Below are 19,657 nucleotides of genomic sequence, written 5' to 3' on the forward strand. Positions count from 1 at the left end.
ATGGAGTCTGAAGTGTGCCAGCATTGATAATTCTGGACTCAAAGTTTAAATTATAGCCTGTTAATAAATTGATGAATTTTGAAGAACTATTATGACTTCAATTTGCATTTAGATGATGCACTAAATTCAAAGTTATAAAAAAAAGTTCAGGAAATTATGTTTAAAGTACGTCTTTGAAATGATAAATTATAATAACATTTTAAAATGTAATTTTTAGTTATTTTTACAGGCTTTTAAATGTTGTGATTCCCTTTATTGTCTGCCTATTATATTCCATCACACAGTTCATTTCTTGCTTAAATATTTACTAATATTAATACTAAGCGTTTCCATTTTGGAATCTTTTGTGAAAAGTCAAGTTAAAATGATAAAACAATTGATTTTGCATCTGTATTAAAATTTAATTATCAACTCAACATTTAAAGACAAAACAAATAATTAAAATGCAAATACATATATATATACAATATATTTTTTCTTTGTATGAATGCAGTATTCAAACTATCATTAGTTAAGTTTAATAGTAGGTCTATGTTTTTCAAGACCCACGTTTTTAGAGCTTACAACTGCATCTCACAGTCTTCATCCATAAATATCATGGAGTCTCCATCCATTCTACTCCATCTCTCCGGAGGAAGACCCTGAGATGCAGCTGAAACCTCTGAAAATGGTCCTTGAGTTTTTTATCAAACTATTGTTCTCAAGGGTCATTCTCAAGTTTATAGTAGCTTTTTAAAACATGTTAATTGACAGGGTTTCCCTCAGAAAAGTTGTTTAACCCGGTGGCAAGTGTATTTTTTTGACGAGGGCCCGGCTGGGTCCAGTCACAGACATTAATGTAGAGCCCAATAGTTTCTGTAAAACAGAATCATTGACCGAATCGCGAAATTGACAATTTAAATAAGCTATAAGACAGAATCCATAGGGACGCACATTAAGTCGGTGCTAAAAGCTAACTGGAGATTCGAAATAAATATGACTGTCTGAGTTTCAAACTAAGCCGCCCCACTGTAACTGTAGTTTAAAAAAAAAAAACGTCTTAAACATAGAATTAAAATGGATAGAAAGGCCATTGAACTGTTTCCCGTGGTCATTTGATTGGTACACAACAAAATGGTGATTGTTGTTATATTGACAATATGCGTCAGTGGGGCCGTAAACTGTGTCGCAGCTCGCTGGGAGGAGAGCTACCCGACGCAGCTGGGAGACATTCTCGGAGTTGCAGGGAGTGAGGAGGGACAGTTAGACCCAGCGGGTCAGTGGGCCGCTAACGTTAGACCCAGCAGCAGTGGATCAGAGGACCGCTAACGTTAGACCCAGCAGCAGTGGGTCAGCAGACCGCTAACGTTAGACCCAGCAGGTCAGCAGACCGCTAACGTTAGACCCAGCGGCAGTGGGTCAGCGGCAGTGGGTCAGCGGCAGTGGGTCAGCGACCGCTAACGTTAGTCCCAGCAGCAGTGGATCAGAGGACCGCTAACGTTAGACCCAGCGGCAGTGGGTCAGCGGAACGCTAACGCTAGACTTAGCGGCAGTGGGTCAGCAGGCCGCTAACATTAGACCCAGCCCGCTGGTCAGCTCATTCTCTGTAACCAATGCAGCGTGAAAGCATGGCAGAACCAGCCGGTGTTAGTTGGCTAACGTTAGCTTGCTAACTCCACCTTAAAGTTACCCCCTCGCCACATAGTTCACAGAAAACGAGCCGAATAAAGCTGTCACTCGTGGCGATAGCAACGGGCTTTGTGTGGATGAAGCATGAAGCTAAGTTCACTCATTTAGTGTCTGGCTCTTTGCCTCGTAACATTACTACTCCACTGCTCGTTTGTCCATTACTGTAAAACCTCAGCTCTGTGACTTGCCGGAAGTCGCCACCAGGCTTACAATGCACTGGGAGAAACCCTGATTGATTTACAGCTATAATAAAAAGTAGAAGTAGAAGTATCCAGTTGGCACACGTCAGACTCCATAATGTACTAGTGCATGAATAAACACTATCTACCAGTAGATACTAACTAACAATAACGTATTTTTTTTAAAATTTACTTCCAAGGTTAAAGCAATTTGAGCATGACTCATGAAATGAAAAGATTTTGATGCTTCGACGAGTCAGCTGTGTGAAACACTAATGTTTGGCAATGCTGATTGCAGAAGCCCCTTTAGTTTACTCATGACCAAAAGTCCATGGACCTGTTACCTTTTTCAAGTTCTGTAGAAAAGGCTGACTTTTTATTTTAAGAGGAGCACATTGCATTCACTAAACAAAAAATTATTTTGGATCTTTTCTCAAATTTACGGCTTACATATCCCATAATTATGACTTAACATCTCATAACTATGAGACCGTGAGCTTGCAATATACCTTTTTAAATAGATTTAGATCACCCAGATTGAAAAACCACGGGTAATTCTGTTATAATTATGAGATGTTAAGTCATAATTGTGACATGTCAAAGTCATAATTACATGAAAATGTGTCTGAATATTCTTTTATTTTGTGAATGCAATGCACTTCTGTATCTTTTTGTCCCCTTTCTCCCTATATTTTCTTGGTTCCTTTTAAGTTGACTGTCGTATCGGCTCTTCCCTTTTTCCCTGAGAACTCCATCGCCATCTTAAAAATTTTTTTTTTTGGTTGACCTTTTAACCTCTTCAGTAAGTGTGCAGTGATTTGCTGTTGGCCTCCCTCTTTTTTTTTTTGCCGAAGTTGTGACCAAACGTGTAGCATCCTCTTGCTAATTTCCCAGCACTCTTAGAGAAAGAGACAGAGCAAGGACAGGGGCAGCGGGGGTCATGGGGGTGGAAATTTTAAGATTAAGATGAGTCAGGCTGTCGGTCCAGACTGGTGACTCCTCAGTCTAGAGTCTTACATCAGCGCACATGCCCACATTCTCCTATCTCAATATAACCAGTTTAACTCAGTAGGCCTAAAATGTACTATGCACGTAAAAAACATTAACTGGAATTTTAAGAATAAAACATTCATGCTCCTTTTGTACATGCACATCCTCTCATCTAACCCTTAGTTAGAAAGCAAATGAACATTTCCCAAAATTGCTCAACAAAAATGTACGTACCTGTACGTTTCCAGTTTCTCTTAATTGATGAGTACTGTCCCTAACAAAGTCAATACAATACACAATGTTATCCTGGACTGGAAAATAACTGGACTGGAAAACATCCAAAGTAAAGTTCTGGCATTACAAAACAAGCATTAGCATGTGCTTAACTATTAAAATGCAATGGACTGATCAAGGGGTTGGAAATACAAGGCTTTTTACCCCTCAGGTGAACAACATCTCTATTTGAATTAATTTGGAGGAGGTTAACAAAAACGTTTCTAAAACTTAGAGTTCCTGACTTTTCGGAAAGACCTACTTTTGCCCCAAAACAGCTGCATTTATGTCATTTTAAAGTTAAGATAAATGCAATATCAAAAACTCAAAACTGGATTTAGATAGTAGCTACAACCATAAATGCCCTTAGGCTATTTGCTGTCGTTGCTTTTCAGATATTTTACTTTGGTTGAGTTGCTAAAACGGCTTCAACTAACAATTATTATCATTGTCGATTTATTGGTCGATTATTTTATGGATTATGAATTAGTTGTTTTCTATAAAATGCTGAAAAAATGTGTCCCAAAAAGCCCAAGATGACGTCCTCAAATGTCTCGTTTTGTCCACAACTCAGAGATATTCAGTTTTCTGTCAAAGAGGAGAGAAGAAACTAGAACATATTCACATATTCAGAAGTTCTACCTATAATTTCATAAAGAACGACTCAAACCGATGAATCGATTATCAAAAATAGTTGGTGATTAATTTAATAGTTGACAACTAATCGCTTAATCTTCGCAGCGCTAGTTGCTAACACTATAAAACCTTGTGAAAATAAAGTTCATGATCTAATATTTCTCAAATCCAGAGAATTCCCCCCAGTTAAGCTTTCAGAAACTCTCTCTACGCCCCCGTTTAGCTTCCCAGCTAGCTTAATTAGGCGCAGCGCTCGCTGTTTGTGTCTCTGACTCAGCTAACGGCTAACAGCTAGCATTGTGCTTGTCAGCTTTGCACCTTCCCCAGGACCCCACAGCTAACCCACAGCTCCTGTCTCTCTCTAACGCTTGTGGTTGAACCATTGAATGCATCTGTGGCAGCGAGTCGGTGTGTTTGAGGTGCATTTCAGTGTTTTCAGTCTTCTGTGTTTGCCTGAAAACGCGTTTCTCCATCTTTCTCTCACCTCCTCTTCCTCCCTCTTTTTCTTCTCCCTTTCACGGCGCAGTACTCCCAGATGAGGGACGAGGTGTTCAAGTCCAACCTGGTGTGCGCCTTCATCGTGCTCATCTTCATCACCACCATCCAAAGCCTGCTTCCCTCTGCCAGGTAAAAGAGGACAGACTGTCAACATGGTGGACATTTCTGACCAAAAGGATTGATAACTGAAAGATATTTTCACATTTTTTAAGAACCAACGTCCTGCCTTGCCTCTGCTTCTGTTTGGCTAGCTTTCAGCTCTCAATGTATTTTCAGTTTAGTTGAATTTGGAAAGATTTTGATTTTTTAAGGACGGAATAATGCTATTTGTTAGCTTTCCCCAACTGCAGCTTCTATTAGTCTTAGCTACAGAGTGTGTAGCAGTCCTTTTTTGCCCCGACTAGCTAATGTGTAGACATTAGCTGTAGCTATCTAACGTTATCAACATACACATTGACCATGTTGTCAACTTGGTGACTTTCTCACTAGATTTAACAAACAAAAAGTGATTTTTTCGTGACAGCTTTTCCCCTTTTCTCCATATATTTCTCACTTGGAGTCATAGGGCCCAATCTTGCACCCGGTGCAGCGCAAAGCCCAACGCAAGTGTCTTTGCTAGTTTTTTAGAAGGACGCAGTTGTCAATTTCCCGTCCAATGCCCACGTCGTTTAAATAGCAAATGCCCCTTGAGGCAGCGGCAAGTGATCGCGCCATTGACCAACAAAAACCTGGTCTAAAGTCAATAACGCAGCATTTACTTTTGAGTATGGAAAGAAAACCACAGGATACTATTTCAAAATTCGAGAAAAAATGATGAAAGAAACTGAGAAAATACATAATCTGCCCAAAGCTAATGGAACAGAGTATGTGCAAAAAATGGGACATTGTAATTTTGAGATCTGTATCCCACAAACACAAGTTATTTAAATTATAGCGATCTCGTTAATTATTAGAATGTGAAATAAAAATGTATTAAAACATTTATCTCATAGGCCTACTTATTATTTACATACATTTACATCACTTCTTTAATGTGATTGGACGGCCTGCTTTTAAAATGTATTGTAAGGCCTCAGCCCACAGTGGATGGTATTATTGTTATTTTGCCATTTATTGTGTTTCTGCAGGATGGTAACCATGGTGATCCAGTTCTCAATCCTCATCGTCCTCCATTCCTGTCTGGTCCTAGTTACCACGGCGGAAGACTACAAGTGTCTGCCTCTGGTCCTGCGCAAAGCCTGCTGCTGGATCAACGAGACGTACGCAGCGCGAAACGTCATCATCTTCATCTCGATCCTCATCAACTTCCTGGCAGCCATGATCAATATAGTGAGTTTCATTTCCACTTCCAGATCATTGGTTGACTGCTGAATATTTACAGAGTTGTCTACTTGTTGTCTATGCTCTGACACTTTCTCACTCCAAACTCGTATAATACAGACGTTTGGGCATTTGGCGTTCAGCATCAGATACAACGCAAAAAGCACCCTTCAGCTTGTGTGTAGAACGCACCGGGCAGAGTAGCAGCTACGCAGCGCTTGAAGATGACGTAGTATTAAGAGAGACAATGGTAGGGAGTAGTATGAAAGCCTGAAATTCTGCATAGGGAGGCTGGCTGGGGTGATAGATGGGTCAAACACAGGACTTTCCCCCCAGAGACTGGGGTTTGTGTCCCGCGTGTCACCTTTCCTAAACCCAACCGTCCTGGACTTCTTTACCTAAACCCAACTGTTCATTCTTCTTTTCCTAAACCCAACTGTCCCGTTCTTCTTTACCTAAACCCAACTGTCCTGTTCTTCATTTCCTAAACCCAACTGTCCCGTTCTTCTTTACCTAAACCCAACTGTCCTGTTCTTCATTTCCTAAACCCAACTGTCCCGTTCTTCTTTTCCTAAACCCAACTGTTCGTTCTTCTTTTCCTAAACCCAACTGTCCCATTCTTCTTTTCCTAAACCCAACTGTCCCGTTCTTTTTCTACCTAAACCCAACTGTCCCGTTCTTCTTTTCCTAAACCCAACTGTCCCGTTCTTCTTTACCTAAACCCAACTGTCCCGTTCTTCTTTTCCTAAACCCAACTGTCCTGTTCTTCTTTTCCTACTGAGTATTTGTGGCAGCAGGACGGTGTGTGGGATTGAGTCAATATAAACTACAATCTGTGTGTTCATGGTGATGAAGGAACATGTCACCCAGTGCAACACTGTGGCTCACTGATGTGTGTTTAATAGTTTCTTGGCAGCAATGGAGCTCTACGGCACAAAAGAAGAAGATATACTGTATACACACACACACAACACATTCACGGTTGGTTTGAGTCTGTACATGAGATTTGCTGACATTAAGAAAAACAGAATACCGCCAGGCTTAAAGTCCCAGTGTGTAACGTGTTTAGTCGTTCATTATCAAAATCTGTGTTGCCCGTTCACCAACTTGTCCTTTTTCATGAATATTTACCACCACCATCAATTCCAAGTATTCCTTTTGGCTTGAAATTTTACATTTGCATGACCTGGGGTAGACGCTCCATAATCATGCTCCATCTTGAAATACGTTAGCCGGTAAGGGACATACAGGACATACTGCTCCGCCATTCATGTTTTTGCTGTCATATGATAAACTCACAGGTGCCGCTAATGCTGCTAATGGGTATCGTAGCTTCCCGGCCCCGGCAAGTTTGAAGATGGAAACATGGAGGACCACACATATTCAAAATCCAAATGTCAGGAACAGGAGTCTTCTTCTTCTTTGCCCAGAAAATGAAAAAGGAGATTGAAAAGAGCAAGAGACCGACTTTTTGAAGGGTGAAGGCTTCCGTAGCTGTAATGCCTACTTTGAACTGCGTGGTGCGAGAGAGTTGATTGAGATATATGATCTCAACGTTAGATGGGAGAAATTCCCACACGTTGGACCTTAAAGATTACTGGTGAAACTTAAAAATTCCCCAACATCTGCACATCTGTAAGACATTAAAAACCCAACCTCACACTAAAACTGGTCTAGCTCAACAGACAGTACATTGCTGGGATAAAGCATCTTGATGTCTCTCCACTTCCGTTATCTCCACTATGGTTTTTTCCCGCTATCCCAGAATAGATAAGCGGTGTAGCCAGACCTTACCACACTGGAGTATGGTCTGGCAATGCAAAACTTTATTATAACCAATCAGAAAAAGGGGGCAAAACAAAACAAACCAGATCTTGAAAAGTAAAACTGAAGAGTGGTTTAATAATGAATGTGAAGGAGATGTGTTTTAAGCATTGATCCATGTAATTACATCACTTTTAAATTTTAAATGAGGATTGTGAGGTTTGCCAGGGTTGTTGCACCATTAAATGACAGCCTCTTTTTATAACTATGAGATTCATTTTTCTTCATTCTTCATAAGCCTTTTTTATTGTCTGAACGTTGACCTCATCATTGTGTCTGATATTCCAGCGCTGTTCTTCTGCAGGGCGTCCTTTGAAAGACACTTGCTCTCAAGTCATTACTTAAAGGGTAACTACTGTTTTTTTCCCTATGTCTTTGTGTCTAAGTGACTGATGGTACCAAACATCTTTGACATTGGTCCAGTATTAAGCGAGACCGCTGCAGTCGGTCTACAATGTAAGTTAATAGAGCAATTGTCCAGCTTGTATTTACCTTCACAAAAGGGCTTGTTTTGCCACTGACAGACTCCGATTAATATTCTAAGTGTCTGACAACATTATGGAAAGGATTTCAAGGAGGTTGATCTTTCTGTTAAAGAAGCAAAATTGCGTTCGCTAAACCCACCAGACTCCAAGTAAATAAACAATAGCATCGTATAACACACTTCATTCAAAGTTGACAGAAACAAAATAAAACTAAGAAAAGCCGTTTTGGGTCGTCTTTCCACTTTTCCAACCATCACAACTCTAGTTTTGGTTGAAATAAACACAAAATGTTTTTTTACATTTTTAAATGGAGTCTGGTGGGTTTAGCGCTAGCGACTTCAGAGCTGTTTCTGGTTAAAAAAGGTCTCAAAGAGGTTTTAAAGGTCTATCTCTGAAGGGATCCTTTCCATAATGTTGTCAGACACTTAGAATATTAATCTGAGTCTGTCAACGGCAAAACAAGCACTTTAGTGAAGGTAAATACAAGCTGCACAATTGCCCTATTAACTTAGATTTGTTTCACCGCTGCTGACTGCAGCGATCTCGCTTAATACTGGACCAATGTCAAAGATTGTTGGTACCATTCACTTAGACACAGAAACATAGGAACAGAGGGGCCATGTTGAAACAAACGGTAGTTACCATTTAACCAAGGCACATGAAACAAGCTTTTGGTGTTTTCTGATTGCATAAAGCAAAGTGAATTATACAACCCTGTTGAGGCAACTGTTAAAAGGATCGGTTTGTCTAAAAGAATAAGGGGCCCACTAATCAGAATACTGGAGAGATTTGCTTCTGTAAATGAACTAAAACACAAATTGCTTTTGCAAGTTATTTGTATATTAATCCAGCAGAACCATTAATACTAATTAAGATTAATGATGCTGTAGCTGCCACAAGTGGATATTGTAGGAAAGCAAATAAAATGTGTTGTCATTGTACATGTTGCAGATATATTTTTTGGGTCTAAACATTTGGTGACTTTGAACATCTGCTCTTGCAAATACATTTTGCTGTTGCTTATAGAAACCACTAAAGTGCTTTTAATGTAAAGGTTTTACGTCACTACGTACCTAAATGCCCCTTTCTCCTGTTTACAGCAAACAGTGTTGTCTTTAAAAAAAAAGCGTTAGTTATAAGATGGTTAGTGTTAGGGTTAGACAGAGAGAAAAGACAAAAAATTAAATAAAAACATCTAACAAAAACCTCATTTTTTCTTCCTTGTAAAGTGCTTTTACATCTTTGTGCCAAATTCCATGCCGATGATAACCATGAATTCTTCTCCTTTTATATTTATTTAAACAAGCCACATTTAAATGCATCACTTCCTGTGTGGCAGGAGGCTTCTCTCATTATTTGGATACGAACTTCCGTAACAGGTCAGCTGTTAATTAATATGACAAAATGTCACCGCTTCAAGCCTAGAGCTGACTCTTTCACACACAACGAGCTGTGACTTTTCTGATCCAAACTAGGGCTGCACAATACATCGGCTTTTTTTTTAATCGTCATCACGATATCATCTGGCGCAACCCTGATGCAAACCCCTTGAAAGATTAAAGGCTTTAAGAACAAATGTATAAAGAAGCGGGACTCCAGGTATGTTTGCACTGACCCTGCATCTCTTTAATACTGTACAACAACAATAATCGCCCTTTTGGTCTCTCACAGCTGTGGTGCGACTTCGACAAGTCCAGCACCTTGAGGAACCAGACGTACAACGAGTCGGTCTCCATCCCAGACATCTGCTTCTACCCAGAGGTACAGACTAAATGATGTGTCTGAATTTTTTTTGCAGTCAGGGTCCATCGGTTTGAGAAAGCAAGGGAACAAGAAAAAAAACAGACATCTGCTCGCACCCAGAGGGAGGTCTCGCCTCAGACAACGGCGACTGATGGAGCCGTCAGAAACGTTACGGAGAAAACATCCATTATGTTATTACGCTCACACAATATGCAGCTGATTGATGGACTCAATAAGGGAGTTACATTTTTTGTAGCTGCAAGCTTGGGCTGAGACAGTTATTGTTGCATGTAGACGTCAAAACCTTATTTCCTCCCGAGGGTCTCGGAAACTTGTGTGCGCACAAATAAGAGCTGTTTTTCGATACACAAGAAAGAGTTATTGAGTCTGGCTAGGATAAATCCAGACTGGAATATTAAATAAGACACACAAAGTAAAAAAAAAAGCCAAATCAGAGGTCTTTGGTGCAGATTTTGAGATGTTTAATATCCTTTAAAGGGGCACATCAACACTACAAATTAACAACGCCAAAGGCCTGTGTTACAATCTGGGGGGCATGGAGTTTAAAAGATTCAGTGTTTCCCAGGCAAGTAGGTATTCATCTTAGTTTAGCATATTAGCATGCTAAAATTTGCTTATTAGCAAAGCACAGATGCAGCTGATGGGATGTGATTAGTTCCACAAGCATCTGGTCATAAACCAGTATAAGTATTGAAAGGGCATTATTATTTTTTTAAATATAAAGCAGAAACTGTGTCTTTAAATGAGCCGTCAGGACCGTTTGTGATGTCACAACTATACCATATATAGGTAGAAAGTGCCGCTACAGTCTTTCCCCGGCTGCAATGGCGGTGCATAGACTCAGAGAACGCAGATGAGGAAGACCTGGAAACGCTGACCAATCAGAGCGGAATGGGCTTTTTCGGGAGAGGGGCTTAAAGAGACAGGCGCTAAAAACGTTGCGTTTCAGAAAGAGGGGGAATGTAGCTATGTTCAGACAGACAATATGAGAAAACTAATGTGTTTTTTTAACATCAAAGCATGTAAAGATGTTCTAGTAGAAACCCCAAATACAAGTATGAATCTGAAAATCAGCATGATATAGGACCTTTAATATGTTGACCTGATGGTAGCGCTAGATGGAAAGTCAGAGGATCGACGCTCAATGGTGTTTTAAGGTGTTTCAAGGCAGCGCTGCAACTGTCGACTTCAAGGCATCTAACCCTAACCTTAACCCTAACCATTGCCTAATCCTAGTGCCTTCCAGGCAGCGCTGCCTGGAAGACGACGTTGGGGGCTTAAAACATCAAACACCAGGCTCACCATCACCCATGAGGGAAACATGAATGTCTGAACCAAATTTCACTGCCATCTTTAATGCTCTCTACCTTCTGAATGTCCTGTAAAGTAGAGTAACATGTTTAGGTAAAGGATGGATCTCATGATATTGAGCATGAATGTCTTTGTTTTTCCAGTATTTTGTGTTCACGGGGGTCCTGGCGATGGTGACGTGCGCCGTCTTCCTGCGGCTGAACTCGGTGTTGAAGTTGGCGGTGCTTCTGGTGATGATCGCCATCTACGCACTGCTCACCGAAGCTTTCTACACCTCGCTGTTCGTCCGCTACGACACCGTCCACCACAACACAGAGTGAGCGCTTCAGGGGAGAGAGGGGGAATGACGTGCAGCAAAGGGCCGCTGCGTCGAGGACTGAAGGCCTCTTGACAGTCGCTGGTCCTGACCTGTAGCGCGACAATGTGGCGTCAAAATGACAACAAAATGACGTAGATCTCGCTGGCGCGCCAGGATTTAAAGTGCGCGACCAGAGGTCATGCACCACTTTTTTTTCAGTAGCGCACAACAAAGCGGAAACAGTAAGCATGAACGATTTTGAGGGCAGCCGGATGCCAGGACTCTCACAGTGACTGCAGGTCTCTCTTGTAAACTTACTGGGTTAAGATGAGTTCTTTTATGGTGAATGAAAGGCTTGATCCCACCAAGTAGGTCATCGAATCGTTGTGCAGTCATTCTGATGTATTGACGTCAATGCTGCTGCTGCCAGTTCTGCCGTTGTTTACCTTTTTCTTCTTCTTCTAGTCCGTAGAAATAGCAAAAGTCGGTAGCCTTTCCTCAGTTGCGCCACCTCTGTTCAGGAGAAGACTGCAACTAGTGTCACGACCACCACGCGCAAGTAGAAATAGTTATGGCGCTCCCATGACGTCACACTGGCGCGCCACAGGTCAGGAATGGCGAGTATACCGGATGTTTAAGCCTCTTTATGTTGGCGCGCTCTCTACCAGGTGAGCTACCCAGGCGCCCAGAAGTTTAGTTTTTAAAGGCCCTGAACACCCACACAGGTGTTTATAGTTAATGTGGCTAATTGGACTTTTTCCAGGACTGTGTGGGTGTGGACAGACAGAATGATTGACATCTTCCAGAGTCCACTGTTAGTGTTGTTGCGCCTGTTAGGGCGGGACAAATGACACCTTTGTCATCCTTATTGGTAGAAAGAATTTGTGACCTAATAAGTTCCCATCAAAGCTCTGGCCCACCTTCTACCTGAAAAGAGTCTTATCAGCCAGAATAACTTAAAACACCTGTGTGGGTGTTCAGAGGGTTTAATAAAAACGGATGCGGACCTTTGTCCGGACTTTTAGAAGCCCTGAGCTACATTTTGCGCCAGTGATGTAAACAGGGTTTCCACGGCATCTTAAAAAGTCTAAAATTCCAAAATCAAAATTTTAGTCTTAAATTTGCAAAAGTATTGTGTTCTAGGTCTTAAATCATTTCAAACAGGTCTTATTTTTCCTACCTCCATGTAACGCTACCTCTGATGCTCTTTGAAATGTTTTTTTTTTAATTCTGTGGTGCTCTTTCCAAATAATAATTAGCTGTATATGTACAGATTATTATTACTCCGTGTTTTTTTTCAATTTTAATCATTTTATTTACTTTGCAATTACTTTTGTGACTCTGCATTTCCTTGTACTTTTATGTCGTGATATAGGTCTTACATTTTTATTCAAAAAGGTCTTAAAAAGCTTTTAAAAAGTCTTACATTTGACTTGTTGAAACCTGCAGAAACCCTGATTACAGAAGAGTGTCAAATGAACAGAACTCTTCTTTGAGCAGCGTCTTCTCTCCGTTTTTGTTCCAACAGAAACTTCCTGGGGACCAAAGAGACGTCTTTGCTCCTGATGGCCATGTTCCTCCTCGCTGTGTTTTACCACGGCCAGCAGGTACGATCACAACACCATTTCCAAATGCAATCCAAGAAAAAGATCACCTGAACATAACATAGCTGTGTCGAATCATAAAGACATTGTTTGGATCAAATGGAGAAGAAAACCTCAAACTACAAACGACTAAATAGTATCAGTCTTATGGATATTTACTAGGGGTGGTACGGTTCACAAAACCCACGGTTTGGTTTGTATCACGGTTTTAGGGTCACGGTTTTCGGTTCTGTACGGTTCTTGTGTTCTTTATTTGGCAAAAAAATTTGTGTGTATCGCCATTTACAGGAATATATGTGCCCGTGCACGTTTTGGTGAACTATTTTCGTAAAATATGAGATCGTATTCACAACGAGACGCCATTAGTCTGTCCAATCATCTGTCATGGGTTGCATTTGGGTTTCTAGAACATTTCCCTTCAATTTTAGCCATATCATCGCATAAAATATTTTACTTTTAGGGGTTAGGGTTAGGGTTAGGGGGATAAAATCTGATACAAATTTATGAAAAAGGAAATGTGGGAACATAGGGTCTAATTTTGGAAAAACAAATCTTAGAAATGTGGGAACTGTGGGAACATACGGCCTAATTTTGACAAAAATCTTTGAAATGTGGGAACATAGGGCTGTGGGAACATAGGCACGCTACCCTCCCAAAGAACACAGAAAACACAAGGATTTTATACTGCACAAGACTTCTATGCTCATTGGCAAGCAGCCAAATGAATATGCATGTCTCAATACAATTTCACTTATTCAGCTTTCCCTTTAATGGTCGCCCAAGCTACAGCTAGAAATGTACTGGCACCTGTCACAGTAAGCAAAACCTCTACAGTTGGGCCTCTGACTGCATCTCAATTACAGCTCGGAAAAACAGCGAGAGTGTTTTCAACATAATAATAATTGTGAAATGATAATTTATAAAACTTGAGGAATCTTCAATTTATTTAACATCAGAAACAAAGAGAATTGCTGAACAAATGCAAGCTGTGATTAAAGGGTGCAAGGAGGGGGCACCTGGGTGGCTCACCTGGTAGAGCAGCCACCCATATATAAAGGTTTACTCTATGGCGCAGCGGCCGCAGGTTCGACTCCAACCTGCAGCCCTTTGCTGCATGCCATTCCCCCTCTCTCTCCCCTTTTCATGTCTTCAGCTGTCCTATAAAAATAATCACCTAAAATGCCCAAAAAATAATCTTAAAAAAAAAGGGTGCAAAGAGACAAAGAATTAAGGGCTCACAATCCAAATAGATAGGGAACCAACCCTTTCCAGGGTGGTTTCCCCCAAAAAAGTTATTAGTGGCAAGTGTCTTTTTTTGACCAATAGTTTCTGTGATAACAGAATCATGGATGGAATCGCGAAATTGAGAAATAGAAAAAATCTATAGGACAGATTTCATACACTAAGTCAGTGCTAAAAGCTGACTGGAGATTTGAAAATATGACCAACGTTACGTTTACATTTCCATCCGAGCTGTAACAGTACATTCAAAAGGTCTTTAAAATACATTTAAAAATAATTCCCAATGGCTTAGGCCTGTTGGGGGGCAACTAAGGCCCGGTTGTCCACCAAGCTTGCAATACAATGGAGGAAACCCTGTTTTGTACCAAGAAGAAGCATTATATTCATAAAACCAAAGAAAGCCATCCTGTCGGTTGGTAATGCTGTGTTATAGCTGACCTCGGTGATACCTCTTCAGATGTAAAGACAAACAGAAACATGTTTAAACATCTGATACATTATACGAGCATTTTTTTTATAAAGATGCGGTCCGAGTCGGCAGCCTGATGGAAACTGGTATCACGGTTGCTTTCATGCTCTTTGCTATGGCAACCTTTGATCATGCAGTTCAGCGGCTCGGCGTCTGTCAGAGACAGACAGGACACGGCCGTAATTGAGGTTCCTTTGTAGCCCCATGAAGGTGGAAAGCAGCCGCATTTGAAGTCATCCAGTGGCATATTGATTTTCTCTGGGTCAATTCTTCCACTTGTTTGGAAAAGCAGAGACAATGACGGCTCACAGCACGAGGCGAGGTGTTACACTCTTTTTGTGTGAGATGCATCAGGCCGAGAGAAAGGAGTGCAGATAAAAGAGACCGTTCCCGTGTGCAAAATGTGATCCCGCTTTCTTTTTTTAATTGCTGTGTTAATTGTTTGTTGTGCCCAAGGGGGTAAGTCTCTCTCCACAACGCATAGCTCCTATGGAGCCATTTTGATACCAACAAGCAGTCACCTCCCGTTAGCATCCCATTGACTGCCATTAATTTTGGCATCACTTTGACAGTGAATAACTTTACATCTGAAGCGTTTAAAGACTCTTTTTGTCCGTTGTTTATTTCTAAAGAAACACGACAACGTATAAAAGGCTCCATTACCTTGTACCTCACGTTATGGCTCCGTAGCAGACGCTTTTATAAAAATAGGCTAACGATTGTGTCATAACCACGAGACTGTCGCACAGTAGAGGAATTACCATATAGTACAGGAGAAGCTCGCAGGCAGTTTCGACTTACATTCACTGTTTAAGTTTAATTACTAATGTTAACTAGCATTTTAGTTAGCAATAATTAGCCTGTGCCTATGTTATCTCCTTACATATACCTACGCTCTCCGTCTCTGCAAGATTGGGAATGATTGAGATTTCTCTTGGCACAGCTACCAGAAGACTTCACACTTTCAGACAGGTTGCTCACGTCACATCTACGTCTTCAAGCTCAGTTGGAGGCTGCTCAGTAATGCTCAGCCATCACCGGAAAAGTGACTTCTAATATCCTTCACTGGTCTCCATCCAGAGACACGGGATCTGGTGGTCCATTCTTATATACTGTCTATGGTTTAAAGTTAACAGGAATTCTGTCATTTCCTGCTAAATTGTCCAAATGATCTTTAGTTATTTATTGCTCAAAGAATATGTAAAAAAAAATATGTGTGCATTGGAAATAGTAACCAACCCTGCCTTTTCTTTATGAAAAGATAACACACACTGGGCCCAGTGGTAGAACCATGGTGGAGCTGACATGGCAAATGTTCAGAAGAGAATCATCAATAAATTAGACTTGATTGGGTATCGATTGGTTGGATCAAATAAAGTGAAACAGTAGTTGCAGCAGTCATCTCCCCCTTTAGAAACATTTAGGATTGCAGTGATCTACAGCTTTGTGTAATCGACTTAAAGCACTCACTCCCAGATCTCCCCCAATTTTAAGAGGGGAGTGAGTTTGCTGCTTGGAGCCAAGATCCAACAGAAACATGTCGTGATGGAGTAAAGCAGAGTTTTTTTTTTACCAAAGCCAAACACTGGAATAATGAGGCAGCTTCATCAGTTGGACTCAGGAACGAAGAACGAGGCTTTTCAATCCCTTTGTAGATGAAAACTCCCAGCGCCGTCATCTTTTGTTGAGAAAAAGCACAGAAGGTGTAAAAGCATTTGTTGGCACTTTCTTTCAGAGACACTTCCTTGACTTTGTTGTGTTGTGAAGAAGAGCCAATTAGAGCTGAAAAATGGAGGCGACTATAATTGTCCTTCTTAGCCTTTTGTTGACGACAAGGATCCAGTTGAGGCTCTCATTCGGTGTTTGTTAAATGTGAAGGCTGTGTGATGTCTTCACAATAGCCCAGCAGACAACATTTGCACACATGCACTATGTTGAAGCTGCACGTACACAGCTTATGATGAAAAGATCTTTGATCAAAGGTACAAAACAAAATACGCTAATAGATGATTAGGGTACAATTTTAGGCTCACAGGGTGGACGGCTTTTCTCATCAACTGCTATTGTGCATGTAACTGTGAGTAAGAAAGGGATGATGATGAGGCGGTCGTTATAGCGAATACAACCCCGACAGGGTGATCAGGACAAAATATTGATTTAACCCTTGTGTTGTCTTCCGGTCGACCATGCAACAATTTTTTTTTTGGTCAGCACTTTTGTTGCTTTCCCTGATGTTTTTGTCACTTTTTTTTCCCCGACATTTGTCACTTCTCCCGGCCGTTTTTCAAGCTTTTACAACATTTTTGTCACTTTATTTTTATGTTCTTAAGATAATTTTTTTTGGCATTTTAGGCCTTTATTTTGATAGGACAGCTGAAGACATGAAAGGGGAGAGAGAGGGGGAGAATGACATGCAGCATAGGGCCGCAGGCCGGAGTCGAACCCCCGGCTGCTGCGTCGAGGAGTAAACCTCTAGATATGTGCGTCTGCTCTACCAACTGAGAGTTTTTGTCACTTTTTTCCAAGTTTTTTTTTCAATGTCTTTGTCAATTTCTTCTGCACTTTATTTGAAGTTTTTGTTTTTGATGCTTTTTTCAAGACATTTTTGTCACTTTCTTCAATGTTCTTTTATCATTTATTTTTTTCAAATGCTATAAAATTGAATTAAACACCCAAATTCATTGAAAGTAGTGAACTGATCATCTATTTTACTTGTGAAGAGCGTCGTATGGAACCATCCCTGTTACTTTTTTTGGCAATTTGGTTGAAAGAAACCCAAATTTTCTGATATAGAAACTTTTTGAAAACGGTTCAAATTTGACCCGAGGACAACAGGACGCTTAAACAGGATTTTATTGATTTAGAAATGATAATATTGCTCCCCGCTAAAGAAAATAGTCCGCTCCATCTCGTTGGAATCCTGCGTCCATAGCATCGTAAACTCTGTAGCTGTTTATTTGTAACCCTCCATCTGTCACTCAACACCACAGCATGTCCTCCTCCTGCAGCGAATACATTTCTGGAAAAAGCCACCGGTCCGGGCACGCATTTTATCCCCCCTTACGGGCTGTGGTAGTAGCCGTGTATTTTATGAGTCGGGCTGTGATGGGGTGCTGCCCTGCTTTCGATAGCCATAGGTGGACGAATTAATTCACCCAGCTGCTGTTTTTAATCACCGCGGGTTTACACGACATTAGCTGAGGCGTTGTTAAGCCTTGTGTTGTCCTGACGCCCACTATGCAACTTTTTTTTTTGTCGGTCCATATGAAAAAAACAATTTCTGCCGTTTTTTCGAACGTTTGTCACTTTTTTTGTCATTTTTGTTACTTTTTTCAATGTTTTTTTTCCCTTTTCCCGATGTTTTTTGTCACTTTTCTTCAGCACTTTTTTGAGATTTTTTGTTCTTTTTTTTCCCCAACCTTTTTTTAATTTGTTTCCGTCATTTTTGTCACTTTTTTTCAACGTTCTTTTATCAATTCTTTTTTTTCAAATGCTATAAATTTAATTAAACACCCAAATTCAAAGAAAGTAGTGAACTGATAATTTATTGTACTTGTGAAGTGCGTCATACGGAACCATCCACGTTATTGTTTTGGACATTTTGGTTGACAAATTTCTGATATAGAAACTTTTAGAAAATTTCACATTAAACTGAACATTTCCGTTGGCGATGAAGTGAGACACGGTGAATGGGACTTCCATGGGAATATTTACGTGGATGTCTGTCCTCATTCATCTCGTTTCCTTCTTGCACAGTTGACACACCTGTAAACGCAATGTTGCAATGTAAACTAACTAATTAACGTTGTCCCTACAGCTGAAGTTACTGCGTAGCGATCATAGACCGTATATAAAAATGGAGTGATATAGGCGCTCACCAGATCTGCTGTCATTCATTGCCTGGATTGGAGGACAGGAGTTGGTCCACTTTTCCCAACTTTTTGCCACAGCTGATAAATTAACCGGACTTCTTTCAGCGGCTTGATAGCTGTCCTCCAGAGTGAACAGAACTGAATCCATGGCAATGCTCTGCTATGCATGGCAACAGTTTGTTATACTTGGCAACGGTCTGAATTGGATTGAATGCCTTTATTGTCATTGCATTTAATTACAATGAAATTGTAGAGCCACTCTAGTATATATATATATAACTACTCCTCTCACAACACATTCATTGCAAACTTACACACACACACACACACACACACACACACACACACACTCACACCTTTCCTGCAAGCACATCCTAACCATAACATAAAAACCCAACTTGCCCACTCTCACTGTAAGTGGATATTCTAATGTTATCAAGAAATAGCAGACCGCAGAATGCCTTAGAATTCAACAAAGCCATGTAATAATACTGGATAATGTATTGACCTAAGCAGTTTTTTTGACACTTTTATATGTATTCTGCAGTATGACGCAGATTTTTGGAGCCACAGTCATTTAACGTAATAAACTAACGGCAGCGGAGCACTGAAGCCAGACGAGGTTGTTCTTCACGAACGCAGCTTCCTGTCAGAGCAGTAATTACATTATCAAGCGCAGTGAACATGAAGCTTTTCATTACAAAGCTGAAGACAAGGCTCTTATTGTGAAATGATTGGGCGATCAGTTTTTCTTTTGACACCTAATTTTCTGTTGAATCACTTTAAGACTTGGTAGATTAGTCGAGGTTAGCTAATGGTACCGGGGATGATTAAAGAGTAATGCCACAGAGTAAAGTGTAATAGCAAATCTTCATTCCTAAACAACAAAATAGGTCATTTTTCATTCTGTTCCGTAACAACCCATTGGTTCATATTCTGATCTGCCACATCTATGGTTAAATGGTAACTTCACTTTTTTTTCAACCTGGATGCGTCTGACAACATTATGGAAAGGTTTTTTAAGGAGTAATAACAAAAGACGTACTTTGATGACGTCGGGAAGTAGCGTGGGATCATGGGATTTGTTGTTGTCGTCAAAGTCAACCAGCCGATCTAGCATCTCCGGCAGAAAACATGTTTACTGACAAGGTAATGTATTGTTAAATATATTATAGAGAGCCGAAGTCACGCCCCTTCCGGTGGACCTCATGGGACCTTAACCTC

At 40.6% G+C, this 19,657-nt stretch overlaps 1 protein-coding gene across 1 annotated transcript in view; it reads left to right on the top strand.

Annotated features, from left to right (window-relative positions):
* The window catches only part of adcy8 (adenylate cyclase 8 (brain)), a 137,400-nt gene that overhangs the window by 91,864 nt on the left and 25,879 nt on the right, over nt 1–19,657 (top strand). The window contains 5 exon segments of the mRNA XM_039816414.1: nt 4,273–4,373; nt 5,372–5,573; nt 9,545–9,634; nt 11,092–11,264; nt 12,775–12,853. Coding sequence (XP_039672348.1) covers nt 4,273–4,373; nt 5,372–5,573; nt 9,545–9,634; nt 11,092–11,264; nt 12,775–12,853 — 645 coding nt within the window.

Source organism: Perca fluviatilis, chromosome 11 (assembly GCF_010015445.1).
Source record: "Perca fluviatilis chromosome 11, GENO_Pfluv_1.0, whole genome shotgun sequence".
NCBI classification, from domain to species: domain Eukaryota; kingdom Metazoa; phylum Chordata; class Actinopteri; order Perciformes; family Percidae; genus Perca; species Perca fluviatilis.